Below are 25,471 nucleotides of genomic sequence, written 5' to 3' on the forward strand. Positions count from 1 at the left end.
ACGTGTCCATGGGGAGGTCTCACTTACCTCCATAACTTCAGATACACTGATGGACTGGTGGTTCACACATTGCTCTCTCTGATTCCCTTTTTGCTCTATACCCTCATGCCCATGTTGTTAACTACCTTATAGACACTTCCACTTGATTGACCAACAGATACCTCACAGTTATTATCTGAAGTATTATTTTGGCCCCAAAACTTTTCTCTGCCTGTTTTCCTTAGCTTTGTTTATGACACCCAAGATAGACATTTGTTTAGCAATCCTTGACTTCTCATTCTTTCCTATGATCAAAATCTATGTTAAATCATTGTCACATAAATTTTCTCTCTTTAATATCTTTCTAGTGTTGTCCTTTCTTTCTATCATATCCATACTGCCAGAGTCTTTGTTCAGGATTATTCTTTCATGTGTTAATTCATTCCATTATCCATTCTTCGACAAATCTTTACCAGGTGCCATGCGATGGCATTATGCCAGGGGCTAAAAGTAGAGCTTACAGTCTACTGAGAGATACAGGTTAAGTAAATTACAACACAACATGATAAAGTCTATACAAGGGGAAGGCAGGTTTGATGTATTAGCACATAGGAGAGTTCCTAATCTCTTACTACAGGGTGAGAGAGGCATCAGAGAAGGCTTCCTAAAAGAAGTCTTACCTAAGATGAGGTTTGAAGAGAGAGTTTGAATTAACCAGGTGAAGATCAGGGCAAAGTGTCCCATAAAGAGGGGTCCACTTGTGCTGAGACCCAGAGTGGGAGAATACATAGCTTGCTGCAACAACTTGGAGAAGGGCAGGGTGGCTAGTGCCTAGATTTCTAGGGTGGCAATGGCAAGAGGCAAGGGTGGAGAGTTAGGCAAAAGCCAAATTATGCATGGGTTTTAAGCTGTGCTAAGGAGTCGAACTGTTTTTAAACGGAAAAGTAACATAATCAGTTTGTCATTTAAGAAAGATATCTCTGGTACGTTGGTGAATGGATGATCAGGGGCAAGAATAGAGAGGGAAGGGCAGGTAGGAACCTGTTGTAATCCAGGCAAGAAGTGACACTGTCCTGACACTGCCAGTGGGGATGGAAGAAGATGGACATATTTAAAACACCTGTAGGTGGGAGTCAAGGGTGTTGTCCTGGAAATATGGGAAGTGTTAAGCACTGAGATAGGATACTGAGTGGGAGAGCAAGTTTCATGGGAGTAAATGGAGGTGCCAGAGGGAAATCCAACTGCTCCTTCTTAGTCTCTGTGTCATTCACCCTCTTCTCCCCAGCCTCTGAGCTCTGGTGTGCCCCAGCGCACAGGCCTCCTCCTCTCTTCATTCTCTACGCTCCTTTCCTGGGTGGTCTCATCCAATCTCATGGCTTTTCATACCATCGATATGCAGACAACTTCCTAATTTACATCTCTTGTCCAGACCAACTCCAAGACTCAAATATTCAACTGCATACTCAACAGCCCCACTTGGATGCCTAAAAAGCATCTCAAACATAACAAAACTGAACTCCTGATCTTCTCACATCCCTGCCAGACTTGCTCCACCCACCAGCTTCTCCATGTCAGTAACTGGCAAAGCCATTCTCCCAGTTACAAAAGCCAAAATCTTTGGAGCGTTCTTGACTCCTTTTTTTCTCACACATCTCATATCCAAATCCATCAGCAAATCCTGTTAGCTCTGTCTTCAAAATATAGCCAGAGTTCAGCCCCCTCCCATCACTCACTCCTTCCTCTCTGACCCATCGCTCACCTGGACTAAGGCAGCAGCCTCTCAACCACCCTCACTTCTCCATTTTTGCCCTGTCCTACCCCGTGCCACGAGCAGTCTTCTCCCACGTGCGGTCAAGGTGATGCCAGTTCCAACATAATCACTCCCTTGCTCAACAATTCCCCATTTCACACCAATAAAAGCCCAAGCCTCACAGTGGGGCACAGGCCCTGTGTGCTCTGATTCTTTCTCCTCTTTGATTTCATCTTCTGGTCACTAAGGTCCAGGCTTACTGGCCCCTTTGCTGTGCCTCAGACACACCAGGCATGCTCTCAGTTTGGTCCTTCTTGCCTCTGACCAGAAATCTCTTTTCACATCTCAGATGGCTAAGTTCTCTCCTCCTTCAACTCGTTCCTCAAAAGCCACCTTCTCGATTTTTCAAAGCTACTGATCTCTCCCACCACCTTCCTTCTGGGTAATCCTGATGCCCCAACCCCTCTCTCTTTTTTTTTTTCACCTGTAACACTCATCAACTTCTAACATACAACATGATCAACTTAATTGTTATGTGTATAATTTGTTGTCTGGATCACCCTCCGAGAAACTAAGTTCTGTAAGAGCGGGAATGTTTGTTTTGTTTACTGGTGCACTCCAAGAACCTGGCACATAGTAGGGCCTCCATAAACATTTGTCAAGTTTAGTCGTAAATAGCTGTTGGACATACAAAACTGATGCTTGAGAGATGGGTTTCTGGACTTTCTGGAGATCTGGGAGTCTTCATTCTATCGTTAATCTTCATTCCCTATTGCCTGAACAGATGCAGTGGCCTTTTGGCATGTCTTCTGGCCTCCAGTCCACTCTCTACATTGTCACCAAAATTATCTAATATAGTATGCTGATTTCCATCTTCTCCTTGAAACCTCCCAATGACTCTCCACTATAGATAAGGTGCAGGCCCCTCAACAGGACATAGAAAGGTTGCTGTGATGTGGTCCCAGCCTAACCTTCCAGCTTCACCCACACTCGGCCCAGCCCACACAGCCTCTATGCCAGTTACAGCATTCCGAACAGCCCTGCACATTCTCCCTGAGGTGCCTGTGTGTGGGTCCTCTGTCCCAAGTGTCTGTCCCCTGCCTCAGCCATGCCTGAGCAACTCCAATTTATCCTACAATGCCCAGCTCTAGTAATATCTCCACTCTGAAATACTCCTCAGTCCCACCTCTGCCTGCCGTAGTCAGCTCTTCTCCCCTCTGTGTTCCTCCAGGGATGTGCACCTGTCCTTGCAGCACCGCCTGGAGTGCAGCGGGCTGGGGTGCTGGGACTGCCAGCCAGTGAGCAGCACCTACATGGTTGAAAAGGGTTTTTTTCTTTTTGTGTCTTGCCCTCTCTTCTCTCTTTCTGTTTCTCTCTCTCCCTCTCTCTCCCTCAAACACACATACCCTCCACACACGCACAAACTGCCCCGATTTTTCCTTGAATTGATCAGTTACATAAACAGAGTTGTTTTTAAGTTGCCCTAACCTTTTGATTTATTGATTTTGTAAGATTCAGAGTGTTTACTGAGTTTTAGAAATTGGATTCTGTACTCACGTACTTATTTTTCTGTACTGTTCTATTTTTACTAGGATAGCTTTGCTTCACATTCTCTGTTGGTTTAAAAGTAGTTAAGATTTTGGTAGAAAGTTTTGGCTGCTTTTTTTGTTGTTGAGGTAATGTGGATTTATAACATTATAGAGATTTCAGGTTTACATCATTATAATTTGACTTCTGTATAAACTATATCATGATCACCACCAAAATTCTAGTTTCCATCCATCACTGTGCAAGTGACCCCCTTTACCCATATCACCCTCCCCCACCCCTGTTCCCTTCTAGTAACCCCATATCTGCTCTCTGTATCTATGTGTTTGTTTATTGTTGTATTTTTATCTTCCACATATATGTTCTTTATTCTCTGATTACAGATTGAACTCAACATAGTGTTATTTATATGCTTTTGATTTTTCTCCCAACACTGTTAGAATTGCATTATGTTCACCGAAGGAATCCACATCTGTACAAAATATGGCCAGGCTTGGCTGTTCCTTCCATTCACAGTGTTTTCATGATTTCTAGAACTTTTTTTCTACTTCGCCTGAAAAAGGAAATGTCATATACTAACAAAATTCACCTTGAAAAAGATCCCTAGTTCATTCCACTGCCAGAGAGTCTATTTGCCGAACTGATGTCCAAAAAAAGTTCTCAGGTGTGAGCAAAATGGAATCCAGACATACCCTAAGAACTAAGTGAAAATAGTCAACGCCCACCTCGTTTGACCACTCCCCATTTCAGGGCCAGCGCAGGGCCTCTGGCACCCTTGTGCCTCTCCCTTTTGTCTCTTTGCCTTGATGTTGATTTCCCTTTCTTTGCGTGACAGCCACCGTGACAAGAATGGGGTCCATTCACCACCATTCCTCTGCAGCCGTTTGATTTCTGCTTTAGGTAACACCAGAGGAGATGGATTCGTTTTATAATCCCATCCTAAGCACAGTTCCCCTCATTTGGAATTTACCATGCCCTATGCCGAGAACATTTTCAAACACTGAGGGAGGGAAATGTCTGATTCATTAGTGAGTAATGTACCGGCTTCCTCTCCAACTTGTCTCCTTTCTGGGGTTCACATTCTGACTGTTCAGTCAGGTTTATCCTATTCAAATTCTGTATTTGAATGCAACTGGAAAAGGTTACTAGACTTATTTTATTTTAACTTACGCACTTAGAAAGATGTTTCTCAAATGTGGTTTGTGGATTCATGTTATTCAGTATTCCTGGATTAGTTGAACAAAATCTGGTAGCACTTCTGCACACTCTGAGCTACAAAATTACAACTATCCGTTAGGCTGAAAAATATTTTTCAGTGCTTTTATAGGATTTCAAGCATCTTAGCACTTTCTTAATGTTGGGGGAGTTCAACCTTCACATTTTCAAGGACAATGAAACATTCTTGTCTGACCTACAACTTATTAATGGAACAAAAGCCTATCCATCAATCAGGATTTTGACAGTTCAATGTATTTTCTGAACAGGACTCTTTACAATATGCACAATGAGATAAAACAAATGTCCTTTTATTCTTCTTTCCCAGAAGTTGAATACTTTCAGCCATTCTTAAAAGGACAAAGATGTTTACTAACAGATTATGAATGTATGAGGGATAATCTTGAGAATATAATGCAGTTCAATTCTTTTTATCTTTATTCTTACCATATCAGAGTTGGACAATGATCCCAATCATATATTACAACTAGAAAATACACAGTTGGCTTTTTCTTATGCTATGATTCAGTCATTTTCAACTTTTAAAATGTTTTTTGGAAGAGAAGGGATGCAGTATTGGATAAGAATCTGAATAAAAGCACTATTTAGGTCTCTTTCAAAGAAACAACATTTTTGTAACAATCAAGAATTAGTGTTTAGAGGAGCCCCCAAAACATTAATTATAACACATGAAAATTATTCTTGCACTATGTTTAACTTTTTTCTCTTATTGCTGCCTACATATGAATTTTTAATAAAGCTTGCTTATTATAAATTAAGTATGCAGTTCAATCTAAGAATACTTTTTCTGTTTCAGAAATTCATGTCAGTGACAGGCTGCCATATACACAAATCTACAAGCACACAAATCCTTGATTTTTAGTAGAAAAAAGTCTTTACTCCCTTTCATAGTTATACCTTCCCATGATATTTAAAACCACCTGTTAGGAACAGGTTACCCTGATCTCTTTGAAAACACCATGTTTTAGATACACAGGAGCAAAACAACAACAAAAACAAAAAAAATTGTATGCAGTGTTGCAACATGTATATGCTACAGAAACCTTGAAAATACTATTATACCCCAACAGATAGGTTCAGTCAAAATCTTTTCAATCTAAGTTCTGTTAGTAAAAACAGTGATTATGCTGTTTTTATTTTTCTTCATTTGCTTACAACTAGGATTGTAAATAGATTTATGGGACATACTTACACTAAAAAATTATTCATTGCTTACCTGTAATTCAGGTTTAATTGGGCATCCTGTATCTTTATCTGCTAAACCTCAGTGGAGGTATGGGTTCGCTCTTTAACGAGGTAAAGTAATAGTTCTTTATTTGTTGTTCTTCCTTAGTGTAGAAAGCTCTTACCGTGGCCTTTGTCCTGGAGGACTACTTAAGAAGGACCTAAAGAACTTAAAATGAGTTTAGAGGAAAACTACAAGATAGCCAAAGCGTGGGAAAATAAGAAATAACACTATTTAAACTGTAGATGAGAGGACTAAGGTAATTACAGAGTCACCAAGTATTTGGAGTGGGCTCACCCTGTGGACTGTGCCAAGTTCCTCATTTTTGATGAGGGCAGGCTAAAACACAACTTAGGATGGTAAGCATAGTAGCTATGTTTACTGAATGCCAGTATATGTTGCATAATTGAATCCCAGTATCTCTCATTATCTCTAATCCTCATGGCCCACCCACAAGACATGTACCATTATCCTCAGGTTTTAGATGAAGAAACTGACACTCAAAGACAGAGGTACGTAAATGGTAAAGCCCAGATTTACATCACATTGAAATTGGTCTGACTATACTCTCTCCACTGTGCCCCACCTCTTCTCCAGAAGGTTTTATGAGCTGTTAGGAAGAATGTTGTCACGCAAACCAGTCTGTAAATATTAGACATAAGATTGACTCATGGGTATTTTGGATCATTTCAGTGTGGTCATATAAAAGAGCAGTTGGATGGGCTGAAAACTGCTGAAGAGTTCTTCTGTCCTTCAACTTACTGTTACAAATCATCGTCAAGGCCTGGCTGCATTAGAAGGGATTTTTGACGTGGTGTATTGTTTTACCTTTCTAAAGTCAGTTTAGGCTTTTTTGATGATCGTAACACTGTGTTAAGTCTTTAGACATAAGAATCAAATGTCCAGCAAAGCATGTTTTAAAATTTGCTTTCTCAGCAGCCCAGTAGATCCATTCACTTTTCAACTTAGGTTACACATTTAGATTTTTGGTGTTTATCTTGCTATCTTCAAGTCCTTGGACTGTACACTTTTTGAGGGTGGAATTCTCAGTATCTAGACAACAGTGTGGTATGCAATGGGTGCTCACAAATATTTGATTAGTATTGTGTGATATAATATAACATGACTCTTTATAACCAGTGAGTGTTTATAAATACAGTATTTTAAATGTCATCAGGAATCTCCTATCGGAATCTTCTTTCCTTAACTTTGTTTTTATGGGCTCACTTTTAGAGTTAATGGGAATAATGTAAATGTAGAAAGGGCTAAGAATTTTCCTTAGGATTTCACTCTGGCAAGTCCTCCTGGAGATTTACCCGTGACTGTTTTTATGACTGCAATTTCCTTAATATGGAGTCTCGGCAATTTCCATCATCATAAATCCCTTTTATACACTTAAAAGCAGAATTGAAATGTTTTCTAGTTTTTATACCTTGACTCTTCACTTAGATATGTTATTTCTATCTTGAGATTATGTTAAGTAACTATTATAGAAGAATTTGAAATTATATAGTAGGAAAAAGCTAGTATACCACCTCAGAAATTTTAACTAATATATATAATTCCAAATGCAAAGTGAAATATTTAAAGTAATTATTCAAGTGAATAAAGAAACCATCTTTTTCCAATTACTTGAGTATTTTACATAAAGTTGCTTTTATGCGCTTGACTTTGTGTTTGAATTTGCAGGTTTTTAGTATCTTCAAATGGATCTTATTTGGTCAGGACTTTTTCAGGAGCAAGGAATAAAAGAATCACAATGAAACTGCTGATTACAAAAAAAGAAAAAGGAAGAAAGGAAGGACAAAAAATTATACTGGTTCCCATTAGCTTAAGACTTGGTGGATACAGATGCTCGAACAATAACGTCAGTAACCTGCCTTTCTCCATGCCCGGGATCTCCTGCCCCTTGGGTCAGTGTCATGCTCAGGCAGGCTTTCTTCACGTAGTGGCAACTGCACTAATCAGACACTCCAAATAACATCATCTTTAGTGCTCGTGATCTTTGAAGGAGAGAGGTCTTCTCCCAGTAACTATATTAAATCCCAAAAAAGACTCTGATTGACCTTACTTTGGTCACATGCTCCCTCCTGATGAAGCTCTGAGTCAAAGGAATAGAGTTCATTGAAAGACCAGCCTGGTTTGCAAGCTCACCTTGTGGTAAGGGAGGTAGGCCATGTGATTGACAGCCCCATTAGATAGAGGAGGGAGAATTTTCAAAAGCGTCACTAATAGTAGAGACAGTGGGGGCTGGGCAGGTAAAAACATGTTTATTAAAATATTACACTTTTTGAATAAAAATCTTTTCCAAGAAATGCAAATAATTTGAAACAGTTCAAATAAGCAACATACTTAAACAAAAGGCATTAGAAATATACTCAGAACTAGATTGCATCATTATCACATTTAAGATAATATTTTATCCTCTTTGAATCTCAGTTTTGTTATCTGAAAACGTGGGAATTATCCTTAACCTTCTAAGAAATCATGCAGATTAGAAGAGATGATAATTGACAGTGTCTTGTAAACAATAAAGTACTATCTATATAGTTAACAAATATTATGATTTCTGGGAAAATCAATAAGAAAGCAAAGTTACATGTGTTAAAGTTTGGAAAGTCTCTGTCTTAGAAAATGTATTTCATTACACCTGTTTTGTGTTTTCCTGAGGAATCAATACTTGAATACAACACATGTAGATGCTTTTGCAACAGGTTCTTGCTGATGATGAGGACCGTGATGGTGACAGTAATGGTGGTGATAGCCATAGATAGCTATTCAATGAATTCTTAGAGAATTAAATGTATTGCTAGATTTCGAGGAGATGAAAAGACCAGTGTAAGCTAGTTTAGTGAGAAAAATAGAGGCAGAGAGATGGCAGACAGAGTTGAATAGCTGGTCTTAAGTTTAGGCTGAGCTGCTGCTCAGCAGCTAACAGAGCAGTACTCTTTAAAGGAAGTACTCCTAAATACCAATGGTTTAATGACCATGGTGCCATTGAGATAATCACTCCCAGGAAATGTTTTGCCAGTGAGATTATCTTAACTATCAACTGAAAAGAAAGAAAGAAATGTTTTATGGATGATTCAGTTTCACCTGCTATGTGCACATTTTAAGAGAATGAATTAGTCTGTTTGAATCATCTTTACGTGTTCCTTTTAGTAAGGAACTCAAAGTTGGCTAAGTGGCCAGCACTGTTACAGGAAGAAAGGAAGAAAAAACAGAAACAGTAAAAAGACATTCTATATTGACAGGCTGTTTCAGGCACATCACAGGAATAAAGGTATCGAGACAAAAATATACGAAAAGTGAAAGTATTTTTGGAGTCACTATCAATATACATATTAAAATTGCTCACCCAGCACGATCTGGCAGATTATAGAGATAGAGAAGAGAGAGCAGTACGTGCCAACCCAGTGGCATTGAAGTAAAATCTAATTGTACAAAAACAGTCTCAGAGCTGAAAATTATGAGAGTTCGAAAATACTTTGGAGTTCATTAGTTTAACCCAGGAATATGCTTATAAATATTTAATAACCATCCCTCCAGGGGAGGAAAAAAGCCCTGATTTGTGCAGTGTTTTCCATTTTCTTTCATGTCAATACTCCCACCATGGCTGATTTCAAGTTACCAAGACGAGGTCACTGAACGCAAGTTGGGAAAAGATAGGGCACAATAGGCTGTCATGAGCCAGTGTCAGAGGCTCCAGCACACAACTGGCTCAACAGTACAATTTCACAAATTGGAAAGCAGCTGAGGCCAAAGGAGTTGAGTGACTGGCTTTGAGTCATGCGACTATTTAGCTAAACTGCTGCAGCTAAAACTCAGGTTCTCCCCCACGCCGCCCCTCAGTATTGTGAACAGATGATGAAGAAAGGACCATGGCTGATTGATCGGTGAACCTGCCTGGCTCCCCACCCTCGTTAAGTTCCCCTTTAGGGGCCCCTATAGACCTTTCCACATTGAGTTTAAACTGTGGTCTGTCTGTCTGCCTTCCCTACTAGTCTGAGATCTCACTGACAATTGAAAAATATTTTATTTTTGTGTCTTCAGCACTCTGCACAGTATCTAGAACAGCAAATGCTCAAAAAAATATTTATTGAGGGTATGAACAAACAATAATAATAGAGAACATTTATTAGCCTACTCTGTGCCAAGCCCTGCTCTTAATGGCTTTTATGCATTAACGTATTGAATCCTCAGAGTGACCATCACATCGAGGTAGGTACTATAATCACTCCCATATTTCAGATGAGAAAATAGAGGCTCAGAGAAGTTATTTGCCCAAGGTCACACAGACAGTGAATGGATTCAGAGCCTGCAGTCTGTCTCTAGAGGCTGTGCACTTGACCACTCAGCTGTCACTCAGTTAACTGGCATTGTTATCAGGGTGCACAGCTCAGTAACAAACACTCCCAAAAGCATTCCTCCATTTCTTAGGAAGGACACACACAGTTCCTGGAGAAGGTCTCATCTGACGAACACACACCGTTGCTGATGGGGAAGAGCCTTAATTGGAATGATCAAGGAAATAGGATGTATAAGTTTTCTCATTATCTGAGGATTAAACGGAAACTCATATTGTAATTAAAAATCCTGTTGTTGACAATGGGCCCTAGTCCTATTTTTTTGCTTTAATAAAAAAATTACCCTGTCTTTGATTTCTCCATCTGAAAAATGGCATCACCGTTTGCTAGCAAGAGACTATAAAGAAGGTGTGGGAGACTGGGTTGCCAACTCCAGGGGTATTCTGCAAGTTTCTTTGCTTAAATAAAAAAAGTCTCCTCCTTCCCTACTGATTTTCTTATGATTTTCCATCTCATCAAATGAAATAACAAAAAAGCCTGTTAGTACGTTTGTACATTTTCTTGGATTCCAGTTAATTGACGTCAGTACCATGAATGACTTATGTACCAACCTTAAGATAAGAACCTTATTTTTAAAACATAGTATAATACCTCAGATTTTTTAAAAAACAAGATAATTTTGAAGGCTCTTTCAAGAAGCTTAGAAGAAAAAAAAGTCATTCACTCTCCATGCTACGTTAATGGGCATCAAGTAAGATGCAAATTGGCTGCAATGCTTTTTTTTTTCTTTTGGCAGTAATGGTTCATTTATTTTCTTCCTTTATTGTTTTTCCTGGAGAAAAATATGGTGATAAATTATTTATTAGGCTAATGTTCCCAATTTTAGAAGATACGCTGATACTATCGAGAAGTACATTTAATTTTTCCACATAATACATTCTAGAAGGCTTAGACGTGTATTTGCAGTTTATTTACAGTTTGTATTTGTCTTCTCATAGGACAGCTTGTCCCAAATCCTTTTCTTCTACTCCTTGTCATTCCCTCTACCAGCACCCAAAATTTTCTAGTACATTTCAAAACAATGAGAATTATATATAAAAATAGCAAGTACAACACCCTACATTTATGTTTATATACGCTAAGTAATCAAGTGCTTTCAAAGATGAAATCTGTTTTTGATACTTAAAACAGCCATGTGAGGATGCTGGACCCTGGGACTCAGAAGTGGGTGAATTGCCTGAAGTACACAGGCGGAGAGGGAAAGGGCCAGATAATTAGGCTTAGAGACCAGAGTTCCAACTGTCTAGCTTCTGCTCCAGTCCATGCTCCCTCTTAGCTCAGGAAGCTGCTTCAGTGTGAGTGAAGCCCTTAAGAGCCCAGACAGATTCCTGTCAGCCAGACGTGGGACTGAATCTGGTTCTGTGTGACTTTTGGCAAGTTTGTTCGTCTGGAAATGGAGAATAATACTACTTCCTACTGCACAGGGTGTTAATGAAGAGTAAATCAGAGGGTTCAGCAGAATGCCTGGCACCTGGTATGTGCTCAATGCATGTTATTGTTATTTTTATTATTATATGGTTTGAACCTCTTCCAATTCTTTACCTTAATGAAGCTTTGCTTTGCCCTCTGGTCCAACTATAATTTTCTAGCCTTTAAAGCCTGTATCCCCAATCAGATGCCTCACTTGGACCCTGAAATTCATGGTGTGCTTGACCTTCTGCCTTGGGTTTCTTCCATACCTCACGAATGTGAAGAGGAAGTCATAATACATTGTGCCTTATCTTAAAGGAGCCCTCAGAGCTACTGTGCAATCCTTTCTTTCATTCCTTGCTGACCTCAGTCTGCCTGCCCTGCTGTAGGTATTCTGAACCTCCTCCACCCTGAAGTCCCTCCTCTGGAACCATCAATTTCAGCAGATGGTCATATACCCTAATTTGTTTTTAGAACATTGAGATCATATGCCCTGAACTCCTTCAGTGTCCCTGTATCTTTATCTGACTTCTCCTCCTCTCCTGCTGTCTCAGAAAGAATGACCTCTCGGGGGCTGGCCCCATGGCCAAGTGGTTAAGTTCACGCTCTCCGCTGCAGGCAGCCCAGTGTTTCATTGGTTCGTATCCTGGGTGCGGACATGGCACTGCTCATCAAACCACGCTGAGGCAGCGTCCCACATGCCACAACTGGAAGGACCCACAACGAAGAATATACACCTATGTACCAGGGTGCTTTGGGGAGAAAAAGGAAAAAAGTAAAATCTTTGGGGAAAAAAAAAAAGAAAGAAAGAAAGAAAGAATGACCTCTCTTATGTTCAGGGCTCTTGGAAATGCCTCTTTTTGCTCCTTTGGAATGTTGCTCCAGCAATTTTTATCTCCCTCATTTGCCCTCTTTGGTTTCCCCGCTTCTCTAGGCTCACCTACTTGCAGTTCTCCTGACCATGCCATGAGCTCTCTCCTGCCTCTATGTCTTTGCACGAACTGTTCTGCCACTAGGAATTCCCATTCCTCATCCTCCTTCAAGGCTCAGCTCTAGCGTCATTTCCACTCTGGTTGGCTGCCCTTCCAGCACACTCCCATAACTATCTGTCAACCACTATGCCTCCACCAAGCGACTGCGAGCTTCTAGAGGAAAGGAACCACGTCTCTGTATTCCCAGCACCTGCCACAGTGCCTGGCCCTTAGTGCATGCCCAATAAGTGTTAGTAGAAGACAAGGAGATCTACAAATAAGCATATATCTTTCGTACAATTTAAGAATAAACTCCTCTTGACCTTGATATTGCCTTCTGTTGTCCTTCCTTTGACAAACACTACTTCTTCACCACACATTCCTTTGCAATTTAGCATACCACTATTGAATCTGCTGAAATTACTCTCGTGAAGGTCAACAAAGAGCTCCATGTGGACCATGTCCTCCTTCTTGAGCTCCTTGCCTCACTTCTGTGACACACTGCAATATTGGCTCTCCTGACACCTTACTGAACTTACCTTCCTTGACTCCTTCACTGGTTTCTCCATTGTGAGTATTCCCTAAGATTTGGTTCATTTATTTGCCTTCTCTTCCTTCACCTTGTCTGTCCATGAACATACTCTTCGTTTTAACTGTCACCTCTGTTCAGATAACATGTAAAGTTTGTCTGTTTCAACTAGAATCCCAATTGCTCCGCCAACCCAATTTCCGAATTTTCGTTCCTTCTAGCGCAGAGATGGCAAATACTTGGCACTCATGCTTCCACTTGCTGCTGTCTCATCCAGGATGCATATTGTCTCACCCAAGACCGATCGTGCCACTTTCCCAGTTAAGGGTAGGCTTCTCCTCTGTTGCTTGGCACAAATGCTCTGTCTGCTTGGAATCTTCATTCTTCACTTATTCCAGACACCTGCTTCCTAGTGAATAATGTAACACCTGCTAATCATCCACGCAGTAGAACATTTTCACTCATTTCTCAGTAACACATCAAACTCACAATGTTTAAAACCAACTTATCATATTCCCCAGTCTTTAGCCTGACTTCTCCTACCGACTACTCTAGTTTTGTAACTTGTTCCACTGTTTCCCAGATGACTGCTAATCATTGTTGCCTTCTCCTTTGTGAGCCACCAATTTAAGTGTCAAATCTTATTTGTTCAAATATGTCTCTCCTTCATCCCTTCCTTTCTATGGGCCACCATCTTGGTTCTGGCCCTTACTACTTTGTTAAGGGCTATAATAATAGCCTTCATATGGTCTTCCCATTACCAGATTCCCCCTGCTCTAAGCCACTTTGCCTCCAGCTTAATCTTTCTAGAGTAAAACCTTGGTTATATGTCTCTCCAGCTCAAAACCCTACAGTGACTTTCTATTAGCTCTTAAATAATGTCTGCAATTCCTATCAATTTAGTAAACTAAAATTATCTTTGATTTTCAAGTCAAAAAGATTTGGATTCAAGTTCTGACTGATATACTTATCTGTTCTGTGATTTTGAACTTATTGCTTCATTTTTATTCACTCATTTATTCAACATATATTTGTTTAACACCTACTGTGTCCTAGGCTCCATGTCAGGTACTTGGGATAGAGTGATGAGCCAGCAGGCGTTGTCCTTGCTCTCCTGGACCTCACATATTTCTGATAATCATAGTAATCCTAAGCACAGGCCATGCCTCCTTCTCTTGATGCTTTTGGCTTCTGGTTTGTGCTATGTGAGGTATTATAATACTGTGTATCAAAGTTATTTGCATGTGGATGTTATCTCTTGACCTCATTGTAGGTTTACTCAAGGGTAGGCGCCATGTCACATTTCCCATAGTGCAAACACAGAGCCATGTACATACTGGTTGCTAAGTGAATTCTGTTGTAATTTTGTAGACCCAGGGTTAGTCTTTGGCATAGTTATAATGCCCAGTATGTTTCTAGAGCCTCCCACTGTCCTGTCAGAATTTTGCATTAAAAAAAACATGTAATAGCTATTTGGTTTCTTTTCCTTCTAAGGCCTCTCCTTTCCAACCTACCACCCTGCCTATAGCTATTATACGTAGAACTCACAGTGTTTATAACTTGTGCACTTTAAGTTTTTAAAAACTGCGTAACATCCACTCATGCTTCCTAGTAGAAATATTGTTCATGTGCATACAACGGAATGTTAAAATAATGTTCTTTTTATTGTTTAGTAGCTTTTGACCTGGTAAGAACAATATATTGTTTTTCCCTGAGAAATAATTCTAGGACTTTAGTCCTGAAGGTTATATTTTATTTTATACATTTTCGGCTTGCTGTTTTTATGTTCCCAGTGATCTTACATTAAGTTAAGCGTTTGTCTATCCAAAACAATAAGTCAACTATAGCCAAATTATAACCGTACCTTTCCTCTGCACACAAAATCCTATAAACAGCATGTGATCGTATTGCTTCTAGAATTTATGATTGTTTTCTTCCAAAAGGAAGCTAAATTTAGCCTAGCAATTCTACATGCTCCCAAGAAAACAATGCCTGCTGTGATTTCTAGAATAAATGAATCTGAACCACAATTCCTTTACTTGACTAACTGAGAAAGTTTAAATATCAGCCTAGTCATTAACCACAGATATTAAACCACTTTAAACAACCAGCAAGGGGTTAAGAAAGGAATTTGCTGTGTTTCTGACTTTGTTGCTGAATGAGTCTAACTTAGTTGTTGTATCATCCTTAGTACAGAACATTGTTTGCATCTCATAATGGTTCTCTAAAATTACTTGTTCATGGCTTGAGTTCTAAAATTAAACTATGTAGAGTCATGTCCAACCACACAATGCATCTTTATGTGAAACCAGCTAGAGTTTTTTGTTTTCACTCAATGTAAAAATTCCTGTTAGGAAGCTTTGTTTGTAATACTTTAACTGGTGTAGTTCTTTCAGTTTCTTCTTCTTTGTTTCTAATGGCAACTAAACTGCTCTTGCCTTGAACATGTTTTGGCAGATAAACTTCTCACCATGAAGGCACCTGCTGTGCTTGCACCTGGCATCCTTGTGCTTCTGTTTACCTTGGTGCAGAAGAGCGATGGGGAGTGTAAAGAGGCGCTAGTAAAGTCCGAGATGAATGTGAACATGAAGTATCAGCTTCCCAACTTCACTGCAGAAACACCCATCCAGAACGTCGTTTTACACAAGCATCACATTTACCTCGGGGCCACTAACTACATTTATGTTTTAAATGACAAAGATCTTCAGAAAGTTGCTGAGTACAAGACTGGGCCCGTGCTGGAACACCCAGATTGTTTCCCATGTCAGGACTGCAGCCGCAAAGCCAATTTATCAGGTGGCGCTTGGAAAGATAACATCAACATGGCTCTGCTTGTTGACACATACTATGACGATCAACTCATTAGTTGCGGCAGCGTCCACAGAGGGACCTGCCAGCGGCACGTCCTTCCACTCAACAATGTTGCTGACATACAGTCAGAAGTTTATTGCATGTACTCTCCACAAGCAGAAGAGCCCCACCAGTGTCCTGACTGTGTGGTGAGTGCCCTGGGAACCAAAGTCCTGCTGTCTGAAAAGGACCGATTTGTCACCTTCTTCGTGGGCAATACCATAAATTCTTCTTACCTTCCAGATCATTCATTGCATTCGATATCGGTGAGAAGGCTAAAGGAAACGCAAGATGGTTTTAAGTTTTTGACAGATCAGTCCTATATTGATGTTCTACCTGAGTTCCGAGATTCTTACCCCATTAAGTATATCCACGCCTTTGAAAGCAACCATTTTATTTACTTTTTAACGGTCCAACGGGAAACTCTAGATGCTCAGACTTTTCACACAAGAATAATCAGGTTCTGTTCCGTGGACTCTGGATTGCACTCCTACATGGAAATGCCTCTGGAGTGTATTCTCACAGAAAAGAGAAGAAAGAGATCCACAAGTGAGGAAGTGTTTAATATCCTCCAAGCTGCGTATGTCAGTAAGCCTGGGGCTCATCTTGCTAAGCAAATAGGTGCCAACCTGAATGATGACATTCTCTATGGGGTGTTTGCACAGAGCAAGCCAGATTCTGCTGAACCAATGAATCGCTCTGCCGTCTGTGCATTCCCTGTCAAATATGTCAATGAATTCTTCAACAAGATTGTCAACAAAAACAACGTGAGATGTCTCCAGCATTTTTATGGACCCCACCATGAACACTGCTTCAATAGGGTAAGCCACACAGGTTCCTCACTTAGGAATTATGAGGTATAAATCAGAATAGGTATCAACGTAGAAAAGAATATCACGGACTTTTTAGTGCTTGGTAAACAGTCTTTGTCCAAAATATTTGCTAATTCTTTCCAAGAAGATTTAGGAGTTGAATCTTCATTTAAAAGTAAAATCATAGCTTGAGAAAAAGTTAATGTGGTAAGTAAAAGAAAATATAAAATATTTTGACAATTTGGGTTTGCATGTTTGCCAACACTTTTCAGATTATTAAACTTATTTCTCATATAACCTTTTGTAGTTCTGGTCAGATTTACACAAAATTTAACATAACAGCAATTACTGTAAAAAATAGTTATTGAGATCCCGATGCAAACTTTACAACCTTTAAGCTAGACATTCGAGTTAATTTGTGAGTTTTGAAGGCTTGTTCCTTATGAGGCCTCATTTGCTCACTGATATATAAAAAAATGATCTATATTCTTGGCATTACTTAAAGAAACTTAAAACAAAACAAAAAAATATCTTCTAAAATGTTGGTAAATAAAACATTTTTAAATGTGCTAATATACCTCTCGGAATAAATTAGAAAACTAGAGAGGAAATTTTTGCTCCCACATCCCTCCTTTGGATCTTGACTTCAATCATGGACTTCCTACTTGCATAGCCATGTGTTTACCAAGTTCTAGTTTGGTGCTTTTTACCTGGTTGGTATTTGATATTTATAGATATAAATATTTTTGATTGATGATTATTTGTACTTACATGAAATGGTATTTTCACAGGAGATTTTAGGGAAATTCTTTGTTGATTTGATTTAGATATAGTAAAAACTGCCAGCTCTACCCAGAGGATTTATCCTGCTAGTTATCAGATCGCTTGGTGCCAGAGGAAGAACACCAAATTGTGAGACCATTGTGGTGTTGGGCTTTCTTGGTGTGAACCCAGATTTGAACATAAGGACCTGGCTCTGCCTCCTAATGTAATGACCATTAGTGATCATAATCGGATGAGTAAATAGTATAGCTTTTCTAAAGATGATTTAACTTTGGAAGTGTACATCTTACTTACTCTAGGAGTTTTCAGTCTAGGTAATAAAGGTTATAATTGCAAGCAGGAAGGACATTAAACATGTCCTTGATAAGAGGAAGTATATAATTTGCTGAGGAGTACCAAGGGCATATGAATTCAGAAATATTTGCTTCACTTTGCTGAAATGTCTAGGATACTTCGTCAGATGGAAACTCCATGTAATTTTTTTATAAAGCTGAAAAAATATTGTCAAGAAAAGGAATTCATCTTTTAGTGAACTAAAGACATAACTTCCTTCCCTCTCTTGTCTATAAATATACATAATATACATACATATGTATCCCAACTAAGATTATTTTCCCGTGAGTATGTTTAACATGTGTTGCAAACTCTATAAGAAGCAATGGAATTTGTCACCAGGCTGCCCCTTTTTCTTCACTAGAAAATACAAAAGAATGAAAGGAAACAAAAGGACGTTTAGAAACTTGGAATTAGGAAATAAAAGTGTAATATTAATAGCATTTCAGAGAAACCGCTTTTCCTGCATCCAAGAAATTGCTTCAGAAACACAAGTTTAAAGAGTCTATTAGGAATTCCTCCAGGGCCTCCAGAGCACATGACTTTGCTAGTTAAATCTTGTTCTGTTAAAAATTAAAAAGAGACTTTACCTTAGGAGGATTTGTTGATATCTTATCTCATTATTTTATTTTACATTTCAGCCCCCAGATGTACAAGGACTTAGCAATTCTAGAAATTCTCAAAACACATCTGAACTTTATCCTCCTCCTTTGACCTTTCTAGTGTTCCAGGGGGAACAGAAGGGTGGGAGTATCCAGTGAAATTCAGGTCAGTTTTATCACCCCCGAAAAATGCCCAAAATGCAGCAGCCACATCTGAAACCATTATCGCTCCCATCGCAAAAATTCTTGTGGGAATCGAGATGGAACTTGCCAACATAGTCTTCTTACAAGGGAAGCCAATTTTTGAACTAGCGAAAGTCCATAAAGACAAATAACCTTCAAACCTCCTCTCTTTATTTGCATGTTCATCTCTTCTGGTTACTAAAGATCAAGATCTTCTGAGAATGAGACTACCTACATTCCCAGTTTTCACATACCGGTTCCACTGAAGGCCCTCAGATGGTTCCAGTAATCAACAGACAGTCATTGCCCAGCTTCATCTTAAAATGAAGGCACCTAGAGCCATTGCTTACGCAAAAACAAAATGATTTGCAAGATCAGACCAGTTGGGAAAGACTCTAAGCAGTAGGAAAGTCCATTTTGTCTTGGCATATTTACTTGGCAAGGGTATCAGGTGACTTAATAATTTCTTGGAACTGAGTTTTGGGTTGGCATAAAGTTTGGTGAGTAAACACATGTATTGTAGTTTTGTTATTAACATCTCTTATCCACGAGATCTTGACTGGGCACAGCCTCGGCGGGGGTTTTCTGGCCTTCCTTGAGCTTCCACCATGAGCAAAAAGGGTTTCTATCACAGGATCAGACAGAGTGCCAGGAAAGGGTCTTTTAAATTCTAGGGATCCAGCAGGTGTATCAGGCCTGATTGCTTACTTAAAATCACGTAGTAGGTTGCTTTTCCCACTCTCACAGTTTATGAAATGCATCTGTGCAAATTCTTGATATGCATTTTCTCATACGATGACATCACTGAAGCCCTCTTTTGAGTCATCCCATAGTTTCCAAAGCACGTCATCCTCACCTCTAAGTTACGTGTGCTTCAGAATTCTTTGATTCCACATGTAATGCTGTTTCTGAAAACTTATTTCAACACATGGGTACCCATTTCATGTAATATTAGTGTTGATTATATTGGTTGTGCTATAAGAATAAGCTCTTCATCTTCACAATGTAACCATTTTCTGTTACTTTTTGTTGTTGGTAGTAGTGGTGAGGAAGATTGGCCCTGAGCTAACATCTGTTGCCAATCTTCCTCTTTTTTTTTTTCCTCCCCAAAGTCCCATTACATAGTTGTATATCCTAGTTGTAAGTCCTTCTGGTTCTTCTATGTGGGATGCTGCCACAGCATGGCTTGATGAGCTGTGTGTAGGTCCACACCCAGGATCCAAACCGGTGAACCATGGGCCACTGAAGCAGAGCATGTGAACTTAACCACTAGCCACTGAACTGGCCCCACTATGTTACTTTTTTTTTTTTGAGGAAGACTAGCCCTGAGCTAACATCTGCTGCCGATCCTCTTTTTTTTCCTTGCTGAGGAAGACTGGCTCTGAGCTAACATCTGTGCCCATCTTCCTCTATTTTATATGTGGGACACCTGCCACAGCATGGCTTGATGAGCAGGGTGTAGGTCTGTGCCTGGGATCCAAACCGGCAAACCCTAGGCTACCAAAGCAGAGCGTGTGAACTTAACCACTATGCCACCGGGCCAGCCCTCACTATGTTAGTTTTGAAAGGGATTCTTAAAGGGTTTGTTTACAATGATTTCCAACACTTAGAATTATGAGATTGTACACCTACAAAGAATTGCTAAATCTTTAGTCTTAAATATCTTTGCTGCCTTTTTTACTCATTCATCATTTGACCTCTATAAGCATCCTAAACTAGTTTGACTGAAGCTGTTTTAGGCTAATGTGTATTCCCTAAACAGCACATTATTATTCAAAATAAAGTAATTAAGAAAATACCCCCATAATATGGAGATTGTACATCCCCAAATTTGGGGAGGAAAAAATCCTCACCTTTTATTTGGGGATAAGCAGTATTAAAAATTCAGTTCGTTATGGGGGCCAACCCCATGGCCTAGTGGTTAAGTTCAGCATGCTCCACTTCAGCGGCCCAGGTTTGGTTCCCGGTGCCAACCTACACCACTCGCTGGCGGCCATGCTGTGGTGGCGACCCACATGCAAAATAGAGGAGGACTGGCACAGGTGTTAGCTCAGGGCACATCCTCCTCAGCAAAAAAAAAATCAGTTCATTTTAAACACATTAACCAGAATCTCCAACAGTATCATATAAGGAATCTATTAATATGGCAGTTATTCCAGGAAAAACTAGAATCAATACACATTGGCCCAATTTCCTACAAATGAGAATCAATATTAAATAAGGGAATTCTTTTAAATCCTAAATCAGCAAAGATCCCGTTCCCTGAATTATGATATACTTACTAAGAGAAGTGGAATAATACATTTTAGAAAGATTTTTAATCAAAATTGAAATAAAAAAAAAGAGTTCTTGAAATATCTCTCACCTACCCAGAAAATACAGTTATCACATTATACTTTTTCTTGCAATCCCATTATTATAGTTTTGCTCTCTATATAAGCATTTAAAAGAATAAAAGTAGACTTGTAGCAAATATTTTCACCAACATCTTGGTCATCTTAATGACCAATGACTGATCAATTGAAGGCAAAAAGCATGCAATTTGGTACCAGACATATGTGGATGGAAGTGCTGGCTTACTGCATACCAGTTGTGTGACTTCTGCCACATTGCTTAAATTCTTAGAGCCTTGGTCTCCTCATTTGTAATGTTCAGAAAATAGTACCTACTTCACAGGGTTTTGTGAAAATTTGGAATGATGTGTAGAAGAGTACCTGGCACAATAAGATAGCCATAAATTTAGCTTTTTGGGAGGCAGCTTGGCCTAATGGAATGTGACTGAAATCAAAGATGTCTGGATTCAAATCTGGACCCCATCATTTTCTACCTGTCTGACCATGAAAGCATTATTTAACCTCTCTGAACCCATTTTCCTCTGCGCAGGACTATTGTGTGGACAAGTGCAATAATGTTTGTAGAAGACCCTAACTTAGTCCTTGGCATATTATAAACAGCAGTTATTATTGTAAGAATACTTGTATAGGGTCGGCCCTGTGGCCTAGTGGTTAAGTTCGGCACACTCTGCTTTGGCTGCCCAGGTTCAGTTCCTAGGTGCAGACCTACACCACTTGGCAGCAGCCATGCTATGGTGGCAACCCACATACGAGACAGAGGAAGAGTGGCACAGATATTAGCTCAGGGCAAGTCCTCCTTAGCTAAAGAAAAAAAAAAAGGAATACGTGTGTAAAGAAAGGAAAATTCAAATTTTTGGATTGTCTCCTGAAAGAGTCATGGTCTGGTTCAATTGCTTATGAAGGTCTTTCACTTCTCTCCCTACCTGTTATGAGTGACCTATCTCCAAAATGCTTAATTTACATAAATCCTTTTTTTCTTTCTTCTGCTGAGGAAGAATCTCCCTGAGTTAACATCTGTTGCCAATCCTCCTCTTATTTTGCTTGAGGAAGATTAGCCCTGAGCTAACATCTTTGCCAATCTTTCTCTATTTCTTTGTGTGTGGCACACCTCAACGGCGTGACTGGTGAGTGGAGCAGGTCTGCACCTGGGATCCAAACCTATGAACCAGGCTGCCGAAGCGGAGCGTACAGAACTTGAACCACTCGGCCACGGGGCTGGGCCCCATAAGTCCTTCTTAAAAAAGGAGAGGTGGGGAATGGTGGTGGTTTGGGGGTAGTGAAAATGACGATTGAATCAGAATTGTACTATAGTCAAGCTAGAAGGTATAAGGTGTGCTCCTTTTCCCAACTTTCAATTCTAACTAGCCATGCTACTATAAAATATTATGCTTGTGTAATCTGTTATACTCCGCATTCCAGAATTTGCAGATAATGCAGTTTTAGAAAAAAGTCAACCTCACAGGTTGTTTGTATCAAGCTTCCTTGTTTTTAAATATCATTTATACTCACATTCAAAGAGTAGCCAACTGCTTCCCAAAATAAAGGAAACTTAAAGTAGTAATTTTCCATCTCCGTTTCAATGAGTGCCAAAGTTAAAGGGTCACCATTCAGAGCCATCAAAGGAAGAAAGCAAAGTGATTAGAACAATTTTGAATGAAAACAAAATCAAAACAAGATGCAAACAAGGAATAATAGGAATAGGCAGAAAAATAAACATATAGTGATGTTTCTTTATTACTATTATGAAGATGATAGATGAGTAAAATTGGGTTACATTTAAGTTGTAATGGAAGAAAATAATTGCAGCCTTCCATCAGGAAACCACAAGGACCATTATTGATCTGTCATCCTCAGGGCATGTCTCCTAATATTTAATAAAAAAAAAACAAAGATTTATAACTCTTTATAAGCCATATATCTATAATCTCCCACACCACACCATTTGAACTGAGAATGTGGAGTCAATGTTACAAATAACATCCATGTAATTATACTGGTTTGGCATGTCTTATTTAAACAATCTAGCACTCTCCAGAGAACGCATTATGTTTTAGGGATGAAAAATGTGAAGTCAGATTTCAGGGGTTTTTTTTTTACTTCCTATGCTCAGAAATAAGAGACTGTTATCCTATATGAAAAATGTTATTGAGGATTCTTCATTCTAAACACTAAATATCTTGGCCATATGCCAACTGTAATAGCTACCAAAGCAAAATCTTGCAGGAAAGAAAATCCTTAAAGTATAAGGATTCAGTATACGTTTTTAAAAAACCTAAGTACACCTTTATTAATTTTACACTTGATTCCTTTCTTTCTGTAAACTCTTCTTTATTCTCTCCCGGGCTCGGGGCCTCTCTGCTCCCTAACTTGTGTATTTGAATTCTCCATGCTACCCGTCCCAAGAAAAGTGGCATGTGGCATTGTTCTATTCAAAGGAATTTAAAATTATTTTCTTTCTAGAATTTTGTAACACTTTTTGAGATCACTGGGCACACCCTGAGGGTATTAGAAAATGTGTTACAGAGTGAACCATTAATTCCTTTTGCTTTTTTCCTCTCCCTCCTGCTGACCTTTATTTAAACCATTTCCTAGCTTATTCACAAGTCCACCCCAGGAAAGAATGAAAAAGCAAAGGCAAGACGTTTTTATAAGCTAACAGCAAAGAAACATAGGTAATGCTGAAACTGTCACCAAAAACGTAGTTGGGCTTTACCTGTGGATGATGTTGATTCATGATTGATGGATAGCATTTCCCATGTGGGGTAGGTATTTAAGCATTAACTGTGCCGCATGCATTTTAATTTTATTCTCCGTTGTTCTTAATGTTTTTTGAAGCAGGTGGTGTGATCTGTGTTTTATTTAAGTAGTTGATTTTTACACGAAGATTCATTTGGTAAAATAAGTGTAGTAAACAAAAGGAGTTCATGCAGAAAAGTTAATCTTAAAGTTGGTTTTTGAAAAGCTGAAGTGTTAATAGAACTTTGAAGACACGTCTCTAATACGTGATATTTCCATTGCCATACTACACACGATTAGAGACTTCTGAAAGCATGTGGGATCCTGCATTTTTATAAGAATATTCCTGGAGTAATAATGGATTTTCTCACTCCGAATAATATGTCAAATTTGGAGTGTTACACCCTTATTTCAGACTTCTATCTTATCCGCCACCGTCCCACCCTGCATTCTCACCTCCTCACTCTAATAAGAAAAATGAGGATCTGTCAGAATTTGGCTAGAAGACCCACTGGGAATTTCTGCCATTGCTTATTCATGGATTGGCACAGATACTGAGTCAGTGGGCACACGGAGTCCAGAATGACTCAGTGCCCAGATGTGCGGTGTAAGTGGCCTCTCCAGCAGCCAGGGAGGGCTGTAAAGGGCGCGTTTATCAGAGAAATAAAACCAAGGGCTCAGCTACTCTTGAAATTGTTAAAACTCCCTTGATTTTTTTTTTTTTAATAATAGTGAATGAAGTAAGTGATTTTAGGATCCTGGATACATTCCAGTCTGCTAATTATATATTTTTTTCTAAGTAAAATGTTCCAGGCAGGTTCATTTGCATGTGAATGACTTGCAGAGCAATGCTGACTTCCTATCCTCAAAGCTTGGGGAGGAGGTTTACTGCTCTTCACCCTAGACCTGGGCTGGCGCTGGAGCGGATGAAGTGTGTCTACCTTCTAGACTTCAAAATATCCTCTAGTTTTCCACAAGAAGACAGAAAAATGTCTTACAGATGCATTAAATATAGACTAAAGGCTGATTTTAACCATTCTTGATGTTCACAAATAGGAGAAAATGGCTTATGAATAGTATACTATAAAACAAACAAATAAAAATTCTGAGTTCACACTGAAGTCTGACTTCAGTTGTCCTATTTGGGTAAATCACCAAAATGTTCATCAATCAGAGGACATTAAAATGGAAAGTGATATTTCAAATCGTGCTCTAGATAAAAGGGGTGAATTAAGGTCAGTTTTGATTTGTAAAGCATTCTTTTCTCGAGCTGATTTTATGAAAATTAAGTTTGCTGACTTGTCATCTCAAAATACATGGATTATTCATGATTTGCTAGAATTTGTGTCCATGTCCCAGAAAAGTGTAAATCCGTATGACATTAAGTTTTCGAATGACATTTTAAATTTAAAATCTGATTAACACTTGCATCTAGCAGCCAGTCTACTAACTAAACTGTAGGTAAAGTGGTGCTCAGGAAATGGGCAGAATGCAAAGATTAAATTGGTCTGTTAGCTGAGCGAATCAATAGTATTTAGTGCTAATGCACTAAGCAGATTACAAGCACTAATGCAGTGGCAGTCAATAGCAAAAACGAATATCTCTAAAAATTATCTTGACAATAAAATGTGCAATATTTTCCATTTATTTTAAGCTAATTACATTACACGCTTGTTCTTCATCTTATTAGTTTAAGCCGAGTGCTAGAAGCCTAACCATTTTATTTAGTGCCTAAAACAACCAAAAACTTGTTATCATTGTTTTCATCAAGAGACAGGGGAAGGGATTTATTCTGACAACCAA

General features: G+C 39.2%; 1 protein-coding gene across 2 annotated transcripts in view; it reads left to right on the top strand.

The window, feature by feature from the left end:
• The window catches only part of MET (MET proto-oncogene, receptor tyrosine kinase), a 112,785-nt gene that overhangs the window by 11,109 nt on the left and 76,205 nt on the right, over positions 1-25,471 (top strand). For both annotated transcript variants that reach the window (XM_070616352.1, XM_070616353.1), the window contains exon 2: positions 15,473-16,686. In XM_070616352.1, coding sequence (XP_070472453.1) covers positions 15,487-16,686 — 1,200 coding nt within the window. In that variant the 5' untranslated portion in view covers positions 15,473-15,486. The remainder of the gene's footprint in view (positions 1-15,472; positions 16,687-25,471) is intronic.

This window comes from Equus przewalskii, chromosome 4 (genome assembly GCF_037783145.1).
Source record: "Equus przewalskii isolate Varuska chromosome 4, EquPr2, whole genome shotgun sequence".
In the NCBI taxonomy this organism is placed as follows: domain Eukaryota; kingdom Metazoa; phylum Chordata; class Mammalia; order Perissodactyla; family Equidae; genus Equus; species Equus przewalskii.